The sequence below is a fragment of the Lipomyces doorenjongii genome (genome assembly GCF_038497915.1).
Source record: "Lipomyces doorenjongii strain NRRL Y-27504 unplaced genomic scaffold V1508scaffold_3, whole genome shotgun sequence".
Taxonomy (NCBI): Eukaryota; Fungi; Ascomycota; class Lipomycetes; order Lipomycetales; family Lipomycetaceae; genus Lipomyces; species Lipomyces doorenjongii.
This window is the reverse complement of record NW_027118070.1, coordinates 91,388-114,446: the sequence shown is the minus strand read 5'-3', so window position 1 is coordinate 114,446 and position 23,059 is coordinate 91,388. Positions and strand designations below refer to the sequence as shown.

General features: G+C 47.5%; 10 protein-coding genes across 10 annotated transcripts; 5 read left to right on the top strand and 5 right to left on the bottom strand.

Moving 5' to 3' along the window:
• Positions 1-19: 19 nt before the first annotated feature.
• On the top strand, positions 20-4,484 carry V1508DRAFT_364098 (XRN 5'-3' exonuclease N-terminus-domain-containing protein). Its single transcript, XM_066937295.1, has 6 exons — positions 20-97; positions 174-252; positions 318-1,903; positions 1,952-2,218; positions 2,271-3,518; positions 3,574-4,484. The coding sequence occupies exons 1-6, from the start codon at positions 94-96 to the stop codon at positions 4,191-4,193; spliced, it is 3,804 nt and encodes a 1,267-aa protein (XP_066798519.1). The 5' UTR covers positions 20-93; the 3' UTR covers positions 4,194-4,484.
• Positions 4,285-5,298, bottom strand: V1508DRAFT_409170 (signal peptidase 22 kDa subunit). Its single transcript, XM_066939116.1, has 5 exons — positions 5,016-5,298; positions 4,863-4,939; positions 4,731-4,807; positions 4,567-4,679; positions 4,285-4,518 (listed from the first exon to the last, which is right to left on the bottom strand). The coding sequence occupies exons 1-5, from the start codon at positions 5,168-5,170 to the stop codon at positions 4,398-4,400; spliced, it is 543 nt and encodes a 180-aa protein (XP_066798518.1). The 5' UTR covers positions 5,171-5,298; the 3' UTR covers positions 4,285-4,397.
• A 334-nt stretch (positions 5,299-5,632) lies between these two features.
• V1508DRAFT_379906 (ras family-domain-containing protein) lies at positions 5,633-7,200 on the top strand. The gene is made up of 5 exons (XM_066937665.1): positions 5,633-6,035; positions 6,140-6,167; positions 6,241-6,330; positions 6,392-6,520; positions 6,583-7,200. Exons 1-5 carry the CDS (start codon positions 5,973-5,975, stop codon positions 6,918-6,920), a joined length of 648 nt encoding a protein of 215 aa, XP_066798517.1. The 5' UTR covers positions 5,633-5,972; the 3' UTR covers positions 6,921-7,200.
• V1508DRAFT_436777 (P-loop containing nucleoside triphosphate hydrolase protein) lies at positions 7,027-9,801 on the bottom strand. Its single transcript, XM_066942127.1, has 3 exons — positions 8,945-9,801; positions 7,944-8,896; positions 7,027-7,895 (listed from the first exon to the last, which is right to left on the bottom strand). The coding sequence occupies exons 1-3, from the start codon at positions 9,716-9,718 to the stop codon at positions 7,184-7,186; spliced, it is 2,439 nt and encodes an 812-aa protein (XP_066798516.1). The 5' UTR covers positions 9,719-9,801; the 3' UTR covers positions 7,027-7,183.
• Positions 9,802-10,012: 211 nt separating this feature from the next.
• Positions 10,013-12,728, bottom strand: V1508DRAFT_409158 (thiamine diphosphate-binding protein). Its single transcript, XM_066939115.1, has 4 exons — positions 12,527-12,728; positions 12,356-12,454; positions 12,216-12,283; positions 10,013-12,161 (listed from the first exon to the last, which is right to left on the bottom strand). Exons 1-4 carry the CDS (start codon positions 12,667-12,669, stop codon positions 10,435-10,437), a joined length of 2,037 nt encoding a protein of 678 aa, XP_066798515.1. The 5' UTR covers positions 12,670-12,728; the 3' UTR covers positions 10,013-10,434.
• Positions 12,729-13,016: 288 nt separating this feature from the next.
• On the top strand, positions 13,017-16,515 carry V1508DRAFT_409153 (vacuolar protein sorting-associated protein 35). Its single transcript, XM_066939114.1, has 4 exons — positions 13,017-13,118; positions 13,171-13,577; positions 13,712-14,118; positions 14,166-16,515. The coding sequence occupies exons 2-4, from the start codon at positions 13,271-13,273 to the stop codon at positions 16,218-16,220; spliced, it is 2,769 nt and encodes a 922-aa protein (XP_066798514.1). The 5' UTR covers positions 13,017-13,118; positions 13,171-13,270; the 3' UTR covers positions 16,221-16,515.
• On the bottom strand, positions 16,325-17,375 carry V1508DRAFT_364081 (uncharacterized protein). The gene is made up of 3 exons (XM_066937294.1): positions 16,917-17,375; positions 16,775-16,857; positions 16,325-16,715 (listed from the first exon to the last, which is right to left on the bottom strand). The coding sequence occupies exons 1-3, from the start codon at positions 17,271-17,273 to the stop codon at positions 16,442-16,444; spliced, it is 714 nt and encodes a 237-aa protein (XP_066798513.1). The 5' UTR covers positions 17,274-17,375; the 3' UTR covers positions 16,325-16,441.
• A 300-nt stretch (positions 17,376-17,675) lies between these two features.
• On the top strand, positions 17,676-19,069 carry V1508DRAFT_348353 (xylose isomerase-like protein; the record flags this gene model as incomplete). The annotated part of the gene is made up of 7 exons (XM_066936723.1): positions 17,676-17,736; positions 17,792-17,828; positions 17,877-17,996; positions 18,053-18,187; positions 18,254-18,476; positions 18,546-18,731; positions 18,788-19,069. The coding sequence occupies 7 exons, from the start codon at positions 17,676-17,678 to the stop codon at positions 19,067-19,069; spliced, it is 1,044 nt and encodes a 347-aa protein (XP_066798512.1).
• On the bottom strand, positions 19,028-20,606 carry V1508DRAFT_364074 (uncharacterized protein). The gene is made up of 2 exons (XM_066937293.1): positions 19,375-20,606; positions 19,028-19,311 (listed from the first exon to the last, which is right to left on the bottom strand). The coding sequence occupies exons 1-2, from the start codon at positions 20,573-20,575 to the stop codon at positions 19,169-19,171; spliced, it is 1,344 nt and encodes a 447-aa protein (XP_066798511.1). The 5' UTR covers positions 20,576-20,606; the 3' UTR covers positions 19,028-19,168.
• A 337-nt stretch (positions 20,607-20,943) lies between these two features.
• V1508DRAFT_147470 (uncharacterized protein) lies at positions 20,944-23,018 on the top strand. The gene is made up of 2 exons (XM_066936032.1): positions 20,944-22,604; positions 22,661-23,018. The coding sequence occupies exons 1-2, from the start codon at positions 21,312-21,314 to the stop codon at positions 22,706-22,708; spliced, it is 1,341 nt and encodes a 446-aa protein (XP_066798510.1). The 5' UTR covers positions 20,944-21,311; the 3' UTR covers positions 22,709-23,018.
• The last annotated feature ends 41 nt before the right edge of the window (positions 23,019-23,059 follow it).

Here is a 23,059-nt window from a genome sequence, read left to right as displayed (position 1 = left end):
TACTTAACATTTCGTCATATTCACATACAATTACATCACGATTTACCATACCATTGTGCTTTATTTCTTTGCATCCGATATTGGTAATCAAAAATGGGTATGTTCATCTTTAGGCAATCAACTTACTGACAAGCCGAGCAATGGCGAATGTGTCTAACGCGGTGGCAATGTAGGCATTCCTAAGTTTTTCCGATGGATTTCAGAGAGATATCCTCTAATCTCTCAACTTATCGAGGGCGATAAGATTCCTGAGTATGTTAGATATTTGTCTGTCCGTGAGGCGATATCTGATAAGGTTCTGACTGATCCATGTTTAGATTCGACAACTTATACCTCGACATGAATGGTATCCTGCACAACTGCACGCACAAAGACTCCGACGACGCGACGTTTCGAATGTCGGAAGATCAAATGTTTATAGCGATATTCAGCTATATTGAGCTTCTATTTGATAAGGTCAAACCGAAGAAATTGTTCTTTATGGCTGTGGACGGAGTCGCGCCACGGGCGAAAATGAATCAGCAACGATCGCGTCGATTTCGTACTGCGTTAGACGCTGAAATGGCCGTGAAGAAGGCGATTAAAGAAGGTACGACGTTGCCGAAAGAACCACCTTTTGATACAAATGCGATCACGCCTGGTACGGAGTTTATGAGTAAACTTAGTAAACAGTTACACTATTTCATTTCAAAAAAAGTTTCTGAGGACTCTCGGTGGCAGAATGTTCAAGTTGTCTTATCCGGTCATGAGGTTCCTGGTGAGGGAGAGCACAAGATTATGGAATATATTCGAGCAGCGAAAACTCAACCGGACTATAACCCCAACACGCGACATTGTTTGTATGGTTTGGATGCCGATCTGATTATGTTAGGTCTGCTGAGTCATGATCCCCACTTTTGTCTTCTCAGAGAGGAAGTTTTGTTTGGCCCAGCACGAAAAAAGCCTAAGGAGCTCTTCCACCAAAAGTTTTACTTGTTACACCATTCGCTGGTGCGAGAATACTTAGAGCTGGAGTTTCAAGATATCAAACACAGACTCAAATTCGCTTACGACTTTGAACGAGTCTTGGACGACTTCATTTTACTCTGTGTCTTCGTAGGCAATGATTTCTTGCCTAATTTGCCCCAGCTTCATATCAATGAGGGCGCATTAACCGTCATGTTCGATGCGTACAAAAGGGCACTACCAAAGTGCACTACATACCTTACTGATTCAGGCACGATCAACTTGGAGAATCTGCGGTTTCTGCTGAAAGAACTAGTAGACTTTGAGTTCAAGCTTTTCGAAGCCGAGAATGACGATCTGTTATATATGGACTCCAAGGCCACTGCGGATGGACCCAAGCCAAAGCGTAGTGTATTGGAAATGACACCTAGACAAAAGATGATTTTTGACAGTGTTGAGAGTTATTTGCTCAAAGTTCGGAGTGATAGCTCACAGCGGAATTTGAAGTGGGAACTCCCGCTATTCGCGGTGAAAGATGACTTGCAGTTCATTGAAACCATGGCTGGCAAATTGTCTCTTGAATGCGCGGTGTTAGACATGCCTAGTGGCCAAACTGTTTCACTTAAATTGGATGATGCGATAGATTCTGACGAGACAGACGAGGAAGCCGAGTATGCGCTTCAGCGAGTATTGTCGCAATATCGCTCGGCACCTGTTCAAGAAGAGATGTCTAGTTTGAGAGATAAAAAGCCTAGTGAACGAGTATTGAAGAAGTTTAGTGAATGGAAAGACAAATACTACAAAGGCAAACTCGAGTTCTCGTTTGGCGATGACGCGAAGCTTACCGAACTTTGTCAGAACTACGTTCAAGGACTTCAATGGGTCTTGAATTACTACTATAAGGGTGTGTCATCCTGGTCTTGGTTCTTCAAATATCATTACGCTCCAAGACTCTCAGGTATGCCATATCGATTATGTTATGTAATTCTGCACTAACGAATCATAGATATTTCAAAGGGTCTCTCAGCTGACATGAACTTTAACCTTGGCACTCCATTTAAGCCATTTGAACAGTTGATGGGTGTCCTGCCTGACCGCAGTAGCCTACTTATCCCAATTTCGTACAGAACCTTAATGCATGACGTATCATCACCTATTTTGGACTTTTATCCTAAAGAGTTCGACCTCGATCTTAATGGAAAGAAGCAAGATTGGGAAGCTGTTGTCAAGATTCCGTTCGTGGATGAAGAGCGACTGCTGAAAGCCATGCATCGTATGTACCTTTATAGCACCTTATTTACAACGCACGTTGACACAGGTTGTAGCTTTTGAGAAGCAACTCACTCCCGCTGAAAGGAAACGTAATACTTTCGGCAAGATGATTAAGTTCAGCTATGATCCGAATATGAACGAAGTTTACGCATCATCTCTGGAGGATGTGTTTCCTGATATACCCCAAAATCATTGCCGGATTTCGGAGTACCAGTTTCCTCCTATGGGAGATCGTCAGTATAAGAGCAGTCTTTGCAAGGGGGTACAGCTGGGGGCGCACGCGCTAGCTGGCTTTCCGACACTTAATACGATTCCTCATACGGCTGGGTTGACAACGAGACATTCAGTTAACCTATTCCAACAGGATTGTAGACGAGAAGCAATGATTGTCACTCTTGATGACATTTTTGAGGAACTCACTACTGAACAGATTGCGGCGAAGAGACTCGAGACGAAGGTGTACGTCGGTTGGCCATATATTCAGGAAGCGATGATTATTGGGATTTCCGATGAGTTGTTCAGCTACGGAATGATGCATATTAACGGGGTCACTACTACGTCGGAGGTAATCCGGTCTCCGATGACTCCGGCAGACGTGCAGGCGTTTGATATCAAGCGCGCAGCTATCTACACACAATGCGCTAGGCTCGGCGTGGATATCGGCACAGTTGACGTTCTTGCTAAGGTTGTTCTGCTGAAGGGTTTGAAGCAGCTGCCAAATGGTGCTCTTGTTAAAGAGTACGATTGGACGCCATCACTTCGCGTGGATTATGCTATGCAGACCATTTTAACATCAGTTATCAATGAAGATGAACGATATAAGGAGAAGCCGGCACCTTTGATCGCCGACCAGTTTCCAGCTGGCACCCGTGGGTTTTATCTGGGCGAGGAGGCATACGCACAGCCGTTGCAAGTTCTTGCAATCCATGGCGCGCATCATGCTGACGTTTTTGTTGCGGCTGCGAAGCCGGAGGACGTGATGTTCGGCACCGCTATTGCGGCGGCAGAGCAGAAGAAAGTGGTTTATCAGGCATCGATTGAGTTGTGCCGAGAGTTGCATATTCCTTCGTTATTACTCAGTAAGATCACCGCTAGCTATTCAATTACGAAGGGTGAACAAGATTCGTTGGCCAATATTGGCTTAAACCTCAAGTTTGAGGGAAAGAAACAGAAGGTTCTTGGTTACACGAGGAGAACTGCTGCGGGTTGGGAATACACAGATAAAGCTAAGAATTTGGTCAAGGAGTATCAGGCGAAGTTCCCTGATTTGTTCGAAGGGCTCAAAAGAGAGATTCATACTGGTATGCAAACGCTTATATGTTGCGGAGCAGAGCTTCGATGCTGACACTGGAGCAGATCGTCCTAGTATCTCTTCGCTTCTCGGTGTACCGGACAAGGTTGCACACAAAAGATTGGATGAGATAAAGGCTTGGCTCAAGTCAGCTGAGTCTGGCCGAATGGACCGTGTCCCACTGGATTCCGAACAGCTACTACCTGAATCTGTTGAGGAGATCGAGAAACTTTTAAATGAGCGCCTTGAGAACATAGAGCCAGGAGAACCTGTTACAATTTCTCACGTTCCTCAAGCAGCTCTTTTGAAGCCATCTGACGCGACTCATAAGCTTGGACATCAGCGCTTTGCGTTAGGTGACAGGATAGTATATGTCAAAGATTCGGGCAATGTTCCAATCGCGTCGAAAGGCACGGTTATAGGAATCACGACCGCAGATGGAAGACGTGCGTTGGATGTTGTTTTCGATGTAACATTTTTGGGTGGGACAGACTTGGGTGGTCGGTGCTCGTCTGACCGCGGTATGACTGTGGAGTGTTCTTCGGTTGTTAACTTGACCACCAAGCAACTGCTGTATAACCCGCCACAGAAGCAGAGCAATGGCCGCGGACGCGACCGTGGACGAGGACATGGACGTGCACGTGGACGTGGACGTGGTGGTTGGCGAGGTCACGACCAACATTGATTTTTGGCATAATGGATGAATGAGCATGCATATTTTACTGTGTATATACGGGCTGGGTGTATCATTAGACTGATTGTACGTTGGATCGTGGTCGTTGCACCATATGCTACATTTATACTGTATATATACTGCTTCAATTGTTTGACATTAATGTTGTTGGACATGATGTCTTTTATAGCCATTTAGCTCTATAATCCGAACGCTCTATCGTGCTTGTTTAAGCTGAGGGAATTCGAATCTTTGGCGCTCGATGCCTTTATTCCAAGTTAGCAGGCCTACGTATGGCTGTACATTCCATTCTAATGATAATGTTGCATTACGACCACTGTGAATCGTTAGTGTCGAAGAGTATACAATATAACAGCCTACATACTTGAATTTGCCAGTAACGTCGTAAATGGAGTAGTCGGCTGTCGCGTCCTGTAAAGATATGACCGCGTCTTCTTTATCCTGGATGATAGTATCCCAAACGATAACTTTATTGGACTGGAAGGTTGTTAAGTTAGTCACATCCACAGAACTTCTAATATCACTCACGTATGGCTTGCCAGGATACGTCGCCGCCAGGTAGACAAAGAGTTGTTTCGTGTTCCATGTGAACAGCGGCGTTAGATCTAGCAATGCCTGTTAACATATCTATCCACTAATTACTCGACGAGATATTCAAACCTGCGTCTAGATCGAACCTCATCAAAGCATACTCTTGTCGTTTATAGTTGTATCCTAGATGCGGCTTCCCAAATCGACTATTTTCATGCTCTTAATTAGCCATTCTGCAGCATAAATTATATCAATTTTCACGCTAATATATCAGTGGCTTACACATCAATACTTTGTAGATTTATTGATGCCTGTGGTATACTAATGAAAAAATGCTCCTGGATCAATGATGATATACTGATAGCAGCAGTTAGAAATACGGTCACTGTTGTCACGAAGCCACAATATTGTTGTATCCGCTGGAATATTGAAAACATATTTGTATCTCGCGTGGCACTCCCCAGTATTATTACTCAAAAAAACCGGAGTGTGGTGGGTCAAATAAATACTAGTTGGTCGAGTATAGCTTGTAACTGCGGGAATGCCAAATTAGCCTCTAACCTCTGTACTCGCGGCGGTCAACACTATAGGAAAGGTACACTACAGAGTGAATGAACAGTGAATGAACAGTCGCGTCGTTAGCTTTACTCTACATAATATTTTGTACTAATTTAATATAATATAATTTACAGAAATATACAAAGCAGACAATTATAGATTTAACATTATTTCGAAGTAGAGGGTATCATGACAGCCACACACGATAATAGATGCGGTATTCTCACGAGCTCTTGCTTATGACGTAGATCTCGTCTTGCCCTGTGGAAGCTCTAATGCCTTCTCTTTAATGTGACGTAAATGCTCCGAGTGCAAATTTTGATGCCCCAAATATGCGAGCATTAAGCTGAGTATGCCATAAGCGCACTGACATCTAGAGCTCTTGATGTTTTTTTTGTCTGTTGCAATCTTTTGCATCAAGCCTCTCTTATCTATACTTGATCTTAGCATCTACAGATCTATATTGGTACGCAATGTGAGTAATTTTAGTTCCTTGGGAGATCGATGGAAAAATTCATTATTTGGATTTGAGACAAAAATGGCGAAATGATTGCAGCTGCGCGATTCTGAGAGTTTGGCAAGGTCCACGCAAGGAGGCCTTTGCAGGCACTGCAATTGATCTTCTACCTTTCGCGGGAATGTTACTCTGAGCTAACACTATTATTGAAATACAGATATAAAATGGCTGAACAACAGATTCCTACTTTCAAGCTTGTTCTTGTTGGTGATGGTGGTACTGGCAAGGTTTGTTTGTGTTTTGTTTTTTCATTTCTTCACCGCAGCGCAGATCTGTATCGAGAGGGAATGCTAATGTGACGAGTGGACGAATTAGCTAACTAGGTTTCTAGACCACCTTCGTCAAGCGTCACTTGACTGGTATGCGACCATTGGTTACACTTTGTTGCCGAATTGTGGTGGCGGATTGTCATGCTAAACTTATTGTTTATAGGTGAATTCGAGAAGAAGTACAATGCCACTCTTGGCGTTGAGGTCCACCCACTCTCTTTCTACACAAACTACGGCGAAATTAAGTTTGATGGTATGATTAGCGATAATTACATATAGCATTTTAATTTCTCATTGCTAATGACCGTGTGTAGTCTGGGACACTGCCGGCCAGGAGAAGTTTGGTGGCCTCCGTGACGGCTACTACATCAACGGACAGTGCGGTATCATTATGTTTGATGTCACTTCCCGTATCACTTACAAGAACGTTCCTAACTGGCATCGTAAGCAACAGTGGATTTGATAATAATTTCACCGAAGTGTTTCGTGGCTAACGGGATTCTAGGTGATCTCGTCCGTGTTTGCGAGAACATCCCCATTGTTCTTTGCGGCAACAAGGTCGACGTCAAGGAGCGCAAGGTCAAGGCCAAGACCATCACATTCCACAGAAAGAAAAATCTCCAGTACTATGATATCTCCGCCAAGTCTAACTACAACTTTGAAAAGCCCTTCTTGTGGCTGGCCAGAAAATTAGTTGGTAATCCCGCCCTGGAGTTCGTCGCCTCGCCCGCCCTTGCTCCTCCCGAGGTCGAGGTTGACGACGCGTTGATGAATAAGTACCAGGCCGAAATGGAGCAGGCTGCTGCCATGCCACTTCCGGACGAGGACGATGCCGACTTGTAATCTAGATGGATAAATAGCTTGTTGGTTATGATTTTTGCGTGTACGAAAAAGGGATGAAAGACTTCGTCGGCTTATAAAGACCGGATGATGCTACGGCCTGGTTTGGCTTCAATTTGTAATGAATAAATGACTTCGTTTCGATCTTAAATATTGTATCCATGTCTATTGTTCTATCGTTGATCCGGTATATATGCTATATCAAAATTGCCTCGAGGGAATGTGTATATCATATTTTCAATCTCTCGTATATAACTTCGTAATCGCTAATGGGATATGTACTGAAAAGTGTACGTAACATTTCCTTTCCCCACTTCCTGGCGCAATAATAGATCCTGAATATCCTTCATACAGTCGGCGGTAAAATGATTCCACGTACTAGTGTCACCGTACAACATAGCCGGAGCTTTAACAAACTGCCTACCATCAGGCTTGCATCGCTTGCATTTAAACGTGGTATGTGTATCCGACAACGCATCCGGCGCGAACGAAAACAGCTGTCTCAAATTATCGAGCGAGAAGTGACGCTCGACGTCCTGGGCTTCGTCGACGACGCAAGATGAAAGAGATTGTTTGTGAGATTGTCGCTGGAAAATTTTCTCCTCAATCGTGCCGGATGCAATAAACCGATACACAAAGCAATCTTTCTTCTGTCCGTCGCGCCACACACGGGCTAGAGCCTGTTGATCTGCAGCTGGATTCCAATCAGGATCAAACAATACCAAGCGATTTGCACCGATGAGATTGATACCGCAACCACCGGCTTTGCTACTCAACAGGAAGACAAATTCGTCTCCTTCAGGATCGTTAAATCTATCTACAAGTTTCTGCCGCTTGTTCACGTTCATTGTGCCGTCGAGTCTAAGGGTTCCATATCTCTGACTGCGACAGAATTTCTCTATGACGTCTAAAGTCTGCGTATAATTGCTGATCAGCACAATTTTGTCATTCGTATCTCTTCGAATCCGTGCTAGCATTCTAATTCTGTCAGCAATCTTTTCCTACCTACCACATTCCCTGACATACCGTTCCAATATTTGCATCTTTCCCGACAGCAGAGTATTAATCTCGCGATCCCGACTTGCACGAGATTCCTTCGGCACATAATCCGCCGGAAAATACTGTTCGCTTCCCTCAATATCTTCTGGCAGATTTAGTAGATCCGGATGATTGCACAACTTCTTTAACAAGCCAATCGCTTTCAAAGGCTGCGAGTCAGCGCCTCGAAGTAGTTTCTTAATATCAGGAGATGTAATGAAATGGTTGTACAGTGCCTCTTGGAATGGCGATAATTTGCAGAATACCACGTGCTCATATTTCACCGGAAGGTATTTTGACAAAATATCGTTCGTTCGACGAATAATGAAGCAGTTCACGAGACCAGCTAATTCACCGAGCTTCTGGTCACCTTGCTCACGATCTTTATCTGTAGCATCTGCATCTCGTCCTCTTAGAATTGAGATTTCATAATTCTTTCGGAATTCCGCGCGAGTGCCCAGAAGGCCAGGGTTCGCGAAATTGAGCAGCGCGAAGTACTCCGACAAATCGTTTTGGATTGGAGTACCCGATAGTATGACCCGTCGCTGCACGTTCAGAGAGTCAAGCGCTGTGAAAGTAAGTGATTCGTTATTTTTCAAGCGGTGTCCCTCGTCGCATAGCATCAGTCCGATTTTAGTGTTTTTGAGCTCGGAGACGTTCATGCGGAGTGTCTCGTATGATACGATCAAAACTGGACGGACTGCAGCCTGCCGTCCTTCTGCGATTGCCCATTGGCGGAGCTGGCGGGTGAGCTCTGCTTTTGATGCCTTGCCGTCAACTGCGAACGGGTTGAGGGCGTCTTTACCGAGCCATTTCACCAGTTCATTGGCCCAGTTCTTGACTAAACTGGATGGACACGCAATGATGCATTTCTCAATTGTCGGCTTTCCAGCTTCGTGAGATTGTCGAAGCAAGGTCCACATAAGAGTGATACATTGTAACTAAACCCCATTAGTAGAGTTCATGTACGTCGTCAACCTTATGCATACAGTCTTGCCTAAACCCATCTCGTCCGCCATGATACAACCATTGGCTTTGCGATTAACTAACCCAGTAGTGCATCTATATAAAAACTTGACCCCTTCTACCTGATGTGGTCGAAGCACCTTAGCGAGTCTTGGGTCGATGACAACGGGAACCTTTGGCCGTTCTTGATCTTTCTTGCTTATTCCTAGCATTTCCGCTAGACTCTTATGCGTCCGCGAAACCGTCTTGGGAAGCTCCAGCTCAGCAGGTTCAATCGCTGCAGGCACATCTGGATCATCGACCGTTGGATCATACAACACAATGGCAAATTCCCCAGACGGATCATGTAACGGTCTCGCAACAAAGTTTGCCCGCCGCAGCATTCCCAGTGCAGGAGGAGGACGATCGATAATATCACCTTTATCTTTCTTTGGCACCACAAATTTCTGTCTGAAAACGTCCTGGGGATTGTTCGGTTTAAACACTGGGAACTTATTGATGCATTTCGGACCTAGCGGTGTACGACTCAGGTCATCGATGTATGCTGAATCTTCCGTTTCATCAACGACGCTATCTTCCTTGTAATTCACTTTTCTTCGTTTACGAAGTGGTAGCTCCCGGATACTTTGTGTAACCCCTCCCGGTGATTTGAATGGTTTCGTTAGCGTCGAGAGTGCGTCGATGGATGCTGAGCGTCGGCGCAGAAGCTCGCTCTTACCGGTTGGCGTGCTAACGACTGCTATTGTCGCAGACCGACACGATGCAGAACGAGGGGATTGTATATCAGGAATTTGCATCTTGAGACGATTGGAGGGAGCGGTAGCGATCTGAAGATGGTAGCTGCCGAGTGTGGTGGACGCCTCGCGTAGTGAAAGTAAACAAAACTCTGTTGTACAGACGACTGACAACGCGAGCCGGCCTTTTCAGCATGTACGAGACCCTTCAAATGCATATCACTGAATCACATGCCTTCATATTTCCGCATTAAATGCACCCTTTCTTCACGTATACGCCAACGCGAAATCACGTGTTTGTCAGAGATCGTACGCCGCTTTCTTTAGGTACAATCGGTAAGAAGTTTTCCATCGTCGTTATGAGGCAAATAGACTTCATTGCTCACACTGACCACCAATGTGAATCAAACAGAAGAGAACTATTACAATGTTTACGTCCCTATACATTTCCTTGACAATGCGTACATAAACAAACAAACGAACAAACAAACATAATTAATCAAACACACTATTCGTAACTCCATTGACCTGATGTAGTACCCTTACCAACCCGCTTTTTGAGCACTGCACACATTTCTGGGCACAATTTCAAAATACAAAGAACTCAGGCTCCCAAGGAAGAATCATGACACGTAGTGAGAGCTTTTCGAAAAACACACGGAAAACCAAACTGAAATCAAACAATTAGGACTTTTACTTGCTTTTAATTCGCTTTTCTCTCTAAATTCTTTAGGTATCTAAGCAATGCCAAAACTAAAGAAATGTCGCTTCCCGCGGCCTTACAATCCGGTTCGCTGTTTCCGTAGCACTTTGCGCTCCTCCTCCTTTTCGGCGTCGTACACCAAAAACTCATGTAATCCCTTTCCGGCAGGAACCATAGGCAAGACCGGAACCTTCTTGTCGACGACAACTTCCAAGAGAACAGGACCGTCGTAGTCCAACATCTCCTGTAACTTACTCTCCAACTCGTCTGGCTTGCTTGCCCTAAGAGCCTTGATACCCATGGCCTCGGCGAGCTTGACGAAATCGGGGTTCTTCTGATGCGTGTGCGCGTATCGATCTTCGTAGAATAAAGATTGCCATTGTGTAACCATACCCTGCTCCTCGTTATTTAAAACAACAGCCTTAATGCCAATGTTAAACTGCGCGGCAGTGGACAGCTCGGTCAAAGTCATGTTAAAAGAAGCGTCGCCGTCAATGTCGATCACGACATGATCAGGCTTTGCGACCTTCGCACCAATGGCAGCTGGTAAACCGAAGCCCATAGTGCCGAGACCGCCAGAAGTGACCATTGTGCGCGGGAATCGCCATCGAAAGTGCTGGGCTGCCCACATCTGGTGCTGGCCGACACCAGTAGTGATGATGGTTTTGTCCTTATATTGCTCGGTCAACCGCGAGATCTCAGCAATGACGGTTTGAGGCTTGATGAAACCACCGGGCGTCTCGCGCTCGTAGTCGAATGGGAATCGCGCTTTCCAATCCTTAATCTTGGAGAACCATTCCGGTCGGGTATCGACTTGGTTGACCATGGGCATCAAACTGGCCAACATCTCCGTGACGTCTCCCTCGACAGCCTCAGTGACATTGACAACCTTGTTGATATTCTTCGGAGATATATCAAAGTGGACAATGCCACCGCGATCTTCTCTCTCAGCACGGCGCGCTTCAGGAGCGAATTTAGCCAAGGAGCCAGTTACACGGTCATCAAATCTCGCGCCAAGAGCAATGATGAGGTCAGCCTCCTGCATTGCGAGATTGGCATAAGCGCTGCCATGCATACCGAGCATGTGAAGGGACTTCTCGTGTAGCTCATCGAACGCACCAAGAGCCTGGAGCGTGGTGGTGACGGGTATGCACGCTTTCTCAGACAGTTCACGAAGACGATTCGGACCATCCTCGGAGCCAAGTACACCTTGACCGGCATAGATCACGGGTTTCTTTGCCATATTAATAAGCTTGGCGGCATGTCGAAGAGCTTTGTCAGTGATCTCGATGGACGATGCGAGGCTGGAGATGGACAGACCCTGAGCGGGGAGAGAGTTCATGGTCGGGATAGGGGTACGGAGAATGCCAGCCGTAACATCCTTGGGCAGATCGACTAGTACGGGGCCGGGTCTCCCTGAGGTCGCAATCTCAAAGGCCTCGTTGATTCTTCGGGGAAGCTCAGCGACGTTTTTAACCATGACGTTCCACTTGGTGCAGGATCTCGAAATACCAATGACGTCAGCCTCCTGGAAAGAGTCGGTACCAATGGAAGAGGTCGCGACTTGGCCAGTAAACACAACCAAAGGAGTGCCATCTGAAAGCGCATCTTGGAGAGGGGTGATGACGTTGGTCGCACCAGGACCAGAGGTAACGAGGACAACGCCAGGCTTTCCGGAGGCCCGAGCGTACCCTTCAGCCATATGACCGGCACCCTGCTCATGGCGAGGCAGAATGAAGGTAAAGTGAGGCGAGTTGTAAATGGCATCGAAGACAGGTAAGATAGCACCACCGGGGTAACCGACTGGGATAGTTATTAGACTTACAGTCCAATTTAGAAATGTTGCATATTACTCACAAATGTGCTCAACACCATGTCTCAGCATCATCTCGTGGAAGATGTCGCCTCCAGACAAGCCAACGAAACTGTTACAGCAATACTTGTTAGCTTGCTACTTAGCGCACGCGCGACTATACGCGGACGAACGGATAACTCACGAATCATCTAGATGGGACGGAGTGGCCTTCAGGGGCGACAATTGCTCCAATTTTGGCTGAATATTCGATTCAGCGTAAGTTGCTGGACTTATCTTTGTACTACTTCCTGAGTTAGTACAATAGCTCTGTGTGTGCGGCGAGTGAAGATTGATGAGAAAAAGGGTAACATACGCGGCAGCGGAATGCTGAGTCCTCCGAGTCTGACGACTGACGGCGGCGCTTGTAGTTGATTTTGCACGAGACGCATTTGACCTTATATTTCGGGTTGCCCTGGAGGCAGTTGCACGTGCCGAGGGAGCCAATGTGCGGAGCATGGTGGGCGATATTGTGGTATGAGAGATTGTTGTTCCGGCAGACGGTCAGTGGAGGAAGAAAAACTACAACGATGGCGAAGAACTTTTGCCTCACATTCATAAATTCAGAGTCATACAAACTTCCACTCCGCGGCCCCGGAGAGTGGGTTAGGGCTATGCTCGAATGTGCGTGGCAATTTAGGCTCTTCCCGTCTTGGAGCCTTGCCTCTTTCGTACTGTCCTGAGCTAGTGGCTTCCAGATAAAGCATGTCCGCCAGCTTGGCACGTGACCTGTTATCAATCGTAGGTTACGCGGCTACAGTGGCGTTGTGAACTCGTCTAATAGTGAAATAGCAAGACGCCGTACGCCAATCTGAATACAACTAGTCCTGCTGCAAATTACTCCAGTATAGGAGGTCTTTCCAGTCACAACTGAATATATTTCTATATCAGGCGAGGCTTGATATTTTGTTCGTGTCCACGATATTTACATATCTGACAAGTCTACTGACTGACAGCTAGCTGGGCACATTCATCTCGAGCTGTGCCTATGTAATATTCCCTAGACAAGTGGAATTCATCTGCTCTCCGCCTGTGAACTATTCACCGCCTCCAATTCGCCATGTCCACACCCATCCCTTCGCCCTCGAAGGAGGAGCAGGCCCGTCTGCTCGAGGACGCCCTCAGCGTCGTTCGCCAGCAGTCCCACCTGATGCTCAAGAACCTCGAGTCCAAAGGCAAGCTCATGGACGCCCTCAAGCATGCCTCTTCCATGCTATCCGAGCTCAGAACGTCCTCCCTCGGCCCGAAGCAGTACTACGAGCTCTACATGGCAGTCTTCGACTCCATGCGCAACCTGTCCGTCTACCTCAAGGAGAACCATCCAAATAACCACCTCGCTGACCTCTACGAGCTGGTCCAGTATGCCGGTACGTCAGCTATCTACTGTTCATCTCTCTCCTATCAAACAATTGCCCATAGTAGTGCGTAACTATCGTTGAACGCACTGACAAATGATAGATTGTTGGACTGCATTATGTTTTGACATACTAACGTTCGTCAGGTAACATTCTTCCTCGCCTGTATCTCATGGTCACTGTGGGAACAGTGTACATGTCAGTTCCCGATGCACCTGTCAAGGAAATCTTGAAGGATATGATGGAAATGTGTCGTGGAGTCCAGCATCCTATCCGCGGTCTCTTCCTCCGCTATTACCTCTCCGGCCAGTCACGAGATTGTCTGCCCGTTGGCGACAGCGACGGCCCAGAAGGAAACTTGACCGATTCCATCCACTTTGTCATCACCAATTTCATCGAGATGAATAAGCTATGGGTTCGCCTTCAGCACCAGGGTCATAGTCGTGAGCGCGAGAAGCGTATGAAGGAACGACAGGAGCTACAGATTCTCATAGGCAGCAACCTTGTTCGTGTCAGTCAACTCGATGGTGTTGATGCCGAAACATACAAGACAGTAAGTCGACAATTTATATATGTTACACTTATACTAATAAACCATAGACAATTTTGCCTGCCATTTTGGAGCAAGTGGTGCAGTGCCGCGATATCCTCGCCCAGGAATACCTACTGGAAGTTATAACACAAGTTTTCCCCGACGACTTCCATTTACAGACTCTTGATCTCTTCCTGTCTGTTACCGGCAAACTAAATCCCGGCGTGAACGTTAAGAATATCGTTATTTCAATGATCGACCGTCTAGCTGCCTTTGCCAACCGTGAAGCCGAAGGACAGGAACCTGAGGTTCGGAAGGCACGAGAAGACGCTGCCATGAAGAAGCTTGCTGCCGCGGTGAAACGTATCAGATTCAAAGATGGTGTCGCCGAAGAATATGGGTTGTTTAAAGACCATACTATCGAAGACACGGAGCCAGTCGCACCTCCTCCGCCTGCCCTTAACGGTGACTGGGAAGATGCCAGCGCTGTTACCGAGGACCAGGAGAACGGTGTCCACGACGAGTCGAATGAAACGAACGGTGAGACCTCAACGAACGGGCACGCTGAAGAAGAGGAGACGCCGACTGCCCCAGTGCCGGTAGTTGAAGAGCCTAACTTGTTGGAAGAGATTAGATTGTTTGAAGTCTTCTTTGAGCAGATTCAACTATTAATCAAAGCTCGTCCGGACCTCCCCATTGGCGACGTCACTGCACTTCTCGTTTCTCTCACGAATCTGTGCCTCAACTGCTATCCAGCCGATCTCGAATATATTGACCAGATCATGGGTTTCACTCTCGAAAAAGTGGAAGAATACAAAGATAATGCTGATCTACACTCACCGCCTGCCAAGAACAACATTCTTGCTCTTCTACTCGCGCCGATTTCATCGTACAAGTCTCTCCTCAACGTCCTCGCCATTCCAAATTATCTCCGACTTTTGCATGCTCAGTCGTATGCGACACGCCGATCGATCGCCGCCGCCGTTGCGCATTCGATTCTCAAAAATTACACAAAAATCGAGACTCCCGAAGACGTCGAAGGTGTTGCTGAGCTTCTTCGCGTTATTATTAAGGAGGGCCAGCAACCGGCCGTACCCTTCAGCAATACTACCGTGGCTTCCGTTGCGCCGCAAGCCGCCAACGGTGCCGCTGGTGCCGCTAAGCGGAAGGACACTGAAACTGACGAGACAGTTGAGGAACAGGGGTGGCTTGCAAGGATTGTTCATCTCATTCAGTCAGATGTTCCCGATGTTCAGTTCCGCATGCTGCAGCTTGCCAAGAAGGCCCTTGGCGAAGGCGGCGATCGCATAAAGTTCACGTTCCCGGCGTTGGTAACATCGTCTGTCAAGCTCGTGCAGACGTTCTGGGGCAAGCGATTTGTCGACAACGCGTACGCGCAGAAGATCGTCGCAGTGTTCAAGTTCGCGCATCAGTTGATCACAGACATGTACTCGTCAGGCGCGTCCCCGGATACCTGCTTGCGTCAGTACATTTTCTGCGGACAGATTGCGGACCAGGTCGAGTCGGAGGAGGTCGCGTACGAGTTCTTCGCACAGGCATATCTTGTCTTTGAGGAAGCTCTCACGGACTCGCGCGCTCAGTTCCAGGCATTGTGCGTTATTGCAGGCGCCCTTCACGGTACTCGAAATTTTACAAAGGAAAACTATGAGACTTTGATCACCAAGAATGCGCTGTTTGGATCGAAACTGCTCAAGAAGCCAGACCAGTGTCGGGCCGTGTACTTTGCGAGTCATTTATGGTGGGCCGTTGAGATCGCAGTTCGTGGTGAGGAAGAGGGCAAAACGCCTTTGTATAGGGACGGCAAGCGCGTGCTGGAATGCTTGCAGCGGGCGTTACGTGTTGCGGATGCATGCATGGATTCTGCTGTTTCAATTGAGTTATTTGTTGAGATCTTGAACCGGTATGTGTATTACTTTGACCGGGGATGCGAGGTCGTCACCGCGAAGTACGTGAATGGGTTAATATCGCTTATTATGTCGAATTTATCGAATACGATCGATCAGTCGACCAATGATTCGCCGCGGAAACATTTTGAGCGCACATTGCAGTATATCAATGCGCAGAAAGAGGAAGATGACAGGTTTGATCAGATAAATTGGTGATTTATGTTATGATGATTGTATTGCCGAGAAACAGCGATAGCAACATCAAAAATGAGTTTTGTAATATTTTGTGTGGTGCTTTTTTGTGGTTTTAGTGTTTGTATGCGTACGTTCACTATTTTAATGTCTTGTTTGTCATTTTCCTGGTTTGTGTGCTGGTGAGCAGTGAATATACTTTCAGTACCTTACAATCATCGTACAGATTGTGCATTTACTGTCATCTACACTAACTGCACATCTCCAATATCTATATGCCGCCGGATAACTTTATACGGCAATACATATATATTCCCTGTTCTCAGCTCGATCTTATCGTCATTGCCAAGGTCTACTTCGCCAGGTACATCATGTAAGACTCGAATGAAGACTACTTCGTTTAAATCAGGCATCTCGACCATCTGCAATCCGCCAGCAGTGTCGTCCAGTCGTTGAAGTGACGGTGGGAGTGACGAGAGGAAACGAAGGTCGTAATATCTTTTTAGTTGATTCCCGCGGCTGTTCTTTGTCAGTGATTCGTCGGTCTATGGCGAGGAAAGAACAAAGGACGGTCATACCGCTTCGCGTAGCGTAGTTCCGACTGTGACAATCTGGTTTGCATGTCGAGGTTATTCAATATGTGCATATAGTAGTTGTCAATCTACTCGCCCGATCAATAACTCTTGGCCACCAACAAAAGAACTGCGGGGGAAAACCAACCTTAAGTATTCGCGCCCGTAAATACCCTCGCACTAGAAACTTCACCCGCTCAATCTCTGTCTCGACAAACAATAACTTCAACTTCGCGCCTCCGCCTGCGTCGCCGGAGGTAGTGTTCACCTCTATGACCTCGACCTGTTCGCGCACACGGTCGAGCATCGTGTCGAGGAGGTCATGCGCGTAGGGTAATATGTCCGGACATGTGCGCTCTGAGATCCATAGTCGTACGAGGCTTTTGAGGTCCCGAGATTTGTGGGTCGTGAGGTAGGAAGAGTTGGCTGTGGGATGGGCGGAGAAATGTTCTTTGTCGAGGTCGTTGATGAGGTCGTCGATTTCTAGGTCCCTTTCGTCCATCATTTTCGGAATCACAAACTACAATAAATGTCTATTATACAATAACGATATATGCAATAGTTATGGATTGGCCGTAGTTTTGCAAATGGTAGGTACATCTCGGTGGTCATTTTGTGCTGTCGCAGCAATGGACGCGTCAACGTGAAATGAAAACTTTATTCACGCGGCCAACGCGTTACCTTCAAGCGTGCATTAAAAAAGGCTCCTAGTTGGCACACGCCGCGTACATTTGCCTTCAGCACCAACGGGTAGTAGAGATATTACGAAATGAGATCACGTCGTAAAGTGTCAAAGAAGATTACTCCTGTTTCGGTTTCGCCGAAAGCCGAGCAAACCGGATCAACTCTCAAGACTGAGAACCAGGACGAAGAAGAAGAACGAGAGAGCAAGGGCGGTGAAGCCGAGATGTTTCCCAGGGTCGAGGGATTGAAGATGTTTATTGGTGCGCACGTTAGCAGTGCGAAAGGTCGGCTGATCGAATGGTGAAATCGAGGGGGTTGAGAACTAATGGGCTGTGATAGGAGTTCACAATTCCATTACGAACAGTAATCGAATAGGGTGCGATAATATGCTTCGCTGCATTTTGATATGACTGACTGTCAGCAGAGGGAACGCATTCGGGTTATTCGTGAAACAGCAACGACGGTGGACTTCTCCGCCTATCAAACCGGAAGATATAGACCACTTCGGCGAATTACTCAAAGAACACAAATACGATGCCACAAAGTATGTCCTTACACCCGAGCGATAAGGAATATGAATAACTTCTTGGCAACGTTTAGACATGTATTGCCTCACGGATCATACCTGATTAATCTCGCCAATCTCGATCATGCGAAGAATGAGCAAGCTTATTCTTCGTTTTTAGACGAGTTGCAGCGGTGCGAGCAACTCGGCATCGGCCACTATAATTTCCAGTATGCTTTTTTTCTACTTTCTATCCTTGGCAGTTAATACGAAATCACTAACACAGGGCCTGACAGTCCGGGATCAACGCTTGGCCTAAGTAAGCCTGATGCAATAAAGCGTCTCGCAGCAAACATCAACGCGGCGATAAAAGCTACGAAATTCGTCAAGATCGTGCTCGAGAATATGGCTGGCCATGGGAACTTGATCGGATCTACGTGGGAGGATTTAGCGGATGTGATCGCCATGGTTGAAAATAAGTCGCGAGTGGGAGTGTGCATTGATACGTGCCATACTTTTGTACGTCCTCATCCATTCATTCTGTTTCGCAAAATGTGCCAGACGTAGACTAGGGGCTGATAGTATTAGGCTGCAGGATACGATATCCGAACGCAGGAATTATACGACAAAATGTGGTCAGAGTTTGACAAAATTATCGGTCTGAAATATTTGTCCGCGATTCATTTAAATGATTCGAAAGCTCCGTTGGGGAGTAATCGTGATCTGCACCAAAATATCGGCCTAGGCTTTCTCGGACTGGAGTCTTTTCGCATTGTAAGTCAAAAGGAGAGTATTGTAATCGTGAACGGGGATGTTAATGGAAAGTGCAGCTCATGAATACACATCATGTAGAGGGGTTACCTATGATTTTAGAAACTCCGAACAATAACGATGAAGCGATTTGGGGGAGAGAAATCAAGCTTCTCGAGTCGTTAATCGGCAAGTCCGCGGATGATCCGGACTTTATCGCCAAACGGGATGCATTGTGGAAGAAGGGCGCACAGGAACGGAAGGATATGGAGCAGAAGACAAAGAAAAAGGACGACAAGAAGCAATCCAAGTTAAAAGTCGGGAAGAAGAGGAGAGTGGAGACTGATGATGAAGAGGAATAATTATTTGTACTAATTAGTTATTTGGCACATCATCAAAAATTGAGACACTGTACAACGATGTCGCAACCAGTAGCCGGTACTGTCTACTCTACAATCATATTATGCCTTTTTTTTTTCGTCCTGAGTATCGTAAGAACTGTCGACGGCACCCATGAGCAGCTTGACGAGCCACATTTCTGGAGTCAAGGTGACACCCAAACGTGCCATTTCGTCCTGCTCGACTTCGAAATTACTCGTGCAATCTATTAATTCAGTCAGCCTAGTCCCTGTAATATGCAACGTTATTTAGTTACGCAGGTACTTACCAACCATGCTACCGACTTCCCGGTCGGTGTCGAGCGCAGCCAAAAACTGACGGGCCTTCAAGTCGCTTCCGACCTGGGCAAACTGGAAGGCCACGGCGCCAGGTCCATATCTAGACGACGCAAGAGATCTCTTTGCGCCTTTGATAACATCGAATACAGTGCGTGAGTCCTCGCCAGCAGGCTGACCGTCCGTAATCGCAATTACCAAAACGGGCTTCTTCAGGCTTCCGCTACGGACCGGCCCGAGGACAAGCGGATCGAGGACTTTGCTCAGCAAGCCGGACCCAAGCGGTGTCAGGCCCGCGAATCTGACTTGGGAGACGAGATCAGACGCTGCAGCCTCGCTGTTGATTCCGTTACCCTGGACCGTGCTATTCATGAAGCGGACCTCGATGCCGTCATTGTCGAATAACGCCGCCGCATATGCGACACGGGAGAGAATCAACTTGAGATCATCGATGCGCTCACCGTTCTCTTCAAATGCCATTGATCCGGAATCGTCGATGTAAAGGACGATATCGTACAAAGCTAAACGGACAAGATCGACAGCGATTTCCATCGGGAGACGCCATAATTGAGCGATCTGCTGGATCTGGCCAGTCATCCTGCTCGCAATTGCTTCGAGGGTGTTGGGAGGATAAAACGACTGTAATCCATTTTCCTGGGTAGCTTTCTGGAGCAATGAGAGGTAGTTTGCGTTAAGACCGCCGGGAGCAGCAGGTGGAGGACCGTACCCACTTTGCTGAGGGCGGCTGTTGTACTGCGGGGCAGGGTATTGGCCCTGAGGAGGGTATGCTGCGTGCTGTTGCCCATAACCTTGCTGGCCGTAAGGTTGTTGCCCATACTGATTGCGTCCATAAGGCTGCTGTCCGTACTGATTCTGGCCGTACTGCTGTTGACCATACTGGTCCTGGCCGTACTGCTGTTGGCCATATTGATTCTGTCCATACTGTTGCTGCATTCCTGGGTAATGCGATCCAGCTACCGGCTTACCAACACTATTCTGTTGGGGCGGATAACCGCCGTATGATTGCTGTGCCTGCTGTGCCTGCTGGCCATAAGGTGGCGGAGTCTGAGGAGGAATGCTTCCGGGCCGGCTTGAGGAAGGAACCGAAGGAGGAGCGGGATATGGAGTCGACCCAGCAGCTGGTGGATATCCTGCCGCGCCGCCGGATGCCTGGAGTTTGCTAGCGAGGCCCATGGAGAAGTGATTCGGTGTATACAGTTCAACGTTCAACGGAGTATGCGGCAGAAAGGGACGAGTAGGCTTATTATTATGGTGCCTGACACGAGACTAGAAGTATTACAGCGATGACATCATCGACCGCGCCGCACGGGGCTGTGCTCCTATGGCGGCTGAGTCCCCGACTATTGCGCCCAAGTAGTGCTCTGCTGCCTCTACGTGATAGGCTGGCCAAGACACTGGAAAACTGCGAGGGAGTTCGGAGGAATCGTCCATTGCCGACCGCCGCAATCAACTCCAAGACGCGTTCCGAGGCTGCACAATCGAGTCGTGCCTGCAACATAGAACGCGCAGTCAGGTGACAACGCGTCATCAGACTCAGCCCCTCTGCGCCCACGCCGTCACAGCACTGCCCCAATTGCTTGTCAGCGACTATACTTCATCAGTTAGTCAGATCAGCCAATTCTCGTGTGATTGATTGGATATCGGCATTGCATAGCAATTTGCATACGATACAATTTTTTATTGCCAACTCATTGAGCTAACAGACGTTTGGAAGTAGCTTGTCTTTCGCCAAGATTTTGCCTGCAAGCGCAGGGTAATTGGTTTTTGCAGTCTCCTCACTGCCCCTCATTGGACTGTTCTCATCCATGACCCGCTGCCGCCTCTATAAGACCGTTGTATATCCCCCTAGCTGTCTGATCCCCGGTCTCGATCCACTCGTCCGTTTGAATTTTTTTCTGTCTATAAATTAATGGGTCTTGCAAGTAAGCTCGCTGCCGCTCAGGCCACAGCCGGGTACCTCAACCCTGGCGGTGCTGCAACCGGAGGTGCCTACGGCGGATACTCTACTGGTCCTGCCCCATACAATCCCGCCAACAAGCCGACTACTGGCGGCGGATACGGTCAACAGCAGACCCCGTATGGAAACCAGAATCCGCTGCAGCAATCGCACGTTGCTCCATATGGCAACAAGCCCGTCGGCTATGGTCAGCAGAGCCAGTACAGTCAGTCCGGTCAGAGCAGTCAAGGTCAGCACGGCCAGTATGGCCAACAGAGCCAATATGGACAGGGACAGGGACAGTATGGCCAACAGAACACGTATGGACAAAACCAATATGGTCAACAGCCGTACGGCCAGAATCAGTATGGACAACCAGAACATTACGGCGGACAATATGGCCAACCGCAAGGCCAACAGTACAGTCAGCAGCAAGGGCAATATGGCGGCAATGGCGGCCAGGCTGGCGGTCAAAATGGTAATTTCGTCTCCTTTCTCCAACGAGCAGTACAGGAAAACGGCCTCCAAGCATTCTATCCTCCCGGATCAGTAGAAGCTCTAGCTTCGCGCATATCCAGCCAGATCAATACCATTTCCCAGCAGTGGCATCTTCCCTATGAGATTGCTGTTGATCTCGTCCGCTTGGCACTCTACGACATTGTCCTATATGTCGACGATTCGGGGTCAATGGCGTTTGAAGAAAATGGTGACCGTATCGAAGACCTCAAGTTGATCCTTTCTCGTGTGGCATCTGCTGCTGCATTATTTGATAATGATGGCATTGAGGTCCGATTTATGAACAACACAATACAGGGCAACGGTATAAATAGTGAGGCCGCCGCCGCCAACCTCATCTCACAAATCAAGTTTGCAGGACTAACGCCGCTTGGTACGAGTCTCAAGTCAAAAGTTCTCGATCCTCTGGCCGTTGGCCCAGCGAGATCTGGAAACATGAAGAAGCCTGTTATGGTCATCACAATCACGGATGGTCAGCCCGCTGGCGAAGGCCCTCGCACCGTGTTTGACGTCATCAAATTAGCCAAACAGCAAGTTTCTCAAACCAGGTTTGGTCCTGGTGCAATTTCGTTTCAATTCGCGCAAGTGGGAAATGATCTCGGAGCCAGAAAATTCCTTGCGTCGTTGGATTCCGATCCTACTGTTGGAAATATGGTAGACTGCACGAGCAATTTTGAGGTCGAGCAGGACGAGATGGCAAAGATGGGAGTTACACTGACCCCGGATACGTGGGTTGTCAAATTGCTTTTGGTAAGTGTCAGTACAGGAATGTTGTCAACAGCCTGAATTCTAACGCTCAAGTGTAGGGTGCTATCGATAGGTCGTATGACACTCAGGATGAATTGCGTCGGTAGATAGACGAAGTATCGGGTGTATATCTTGAACGAATGAGAATGACGTGCTGGAAAGGCTGTGGTGAAATTCCAATCAAATGAACTGCCCAGTTGCGCGGATTTCACGATTCGCCATGCCTCGTACTATCAGAGGCTGATTTCCATGGTGCTAAAATTTAGGCAACAATCGTACCGATTGCTATTGGCAGTTCGCGGTCGTAAGGGCACGCTGGCATTTGATAAACGGAATAAAAATAATATGCCTTGTACATAGATCAAGCGCCAGGACGTCGACTAAAGCCTGCGATAATAAGGGTTCCACCCAATGGCACAATTCAATCGGGTAAGGGCAGACAATTCGCTTACAGCACT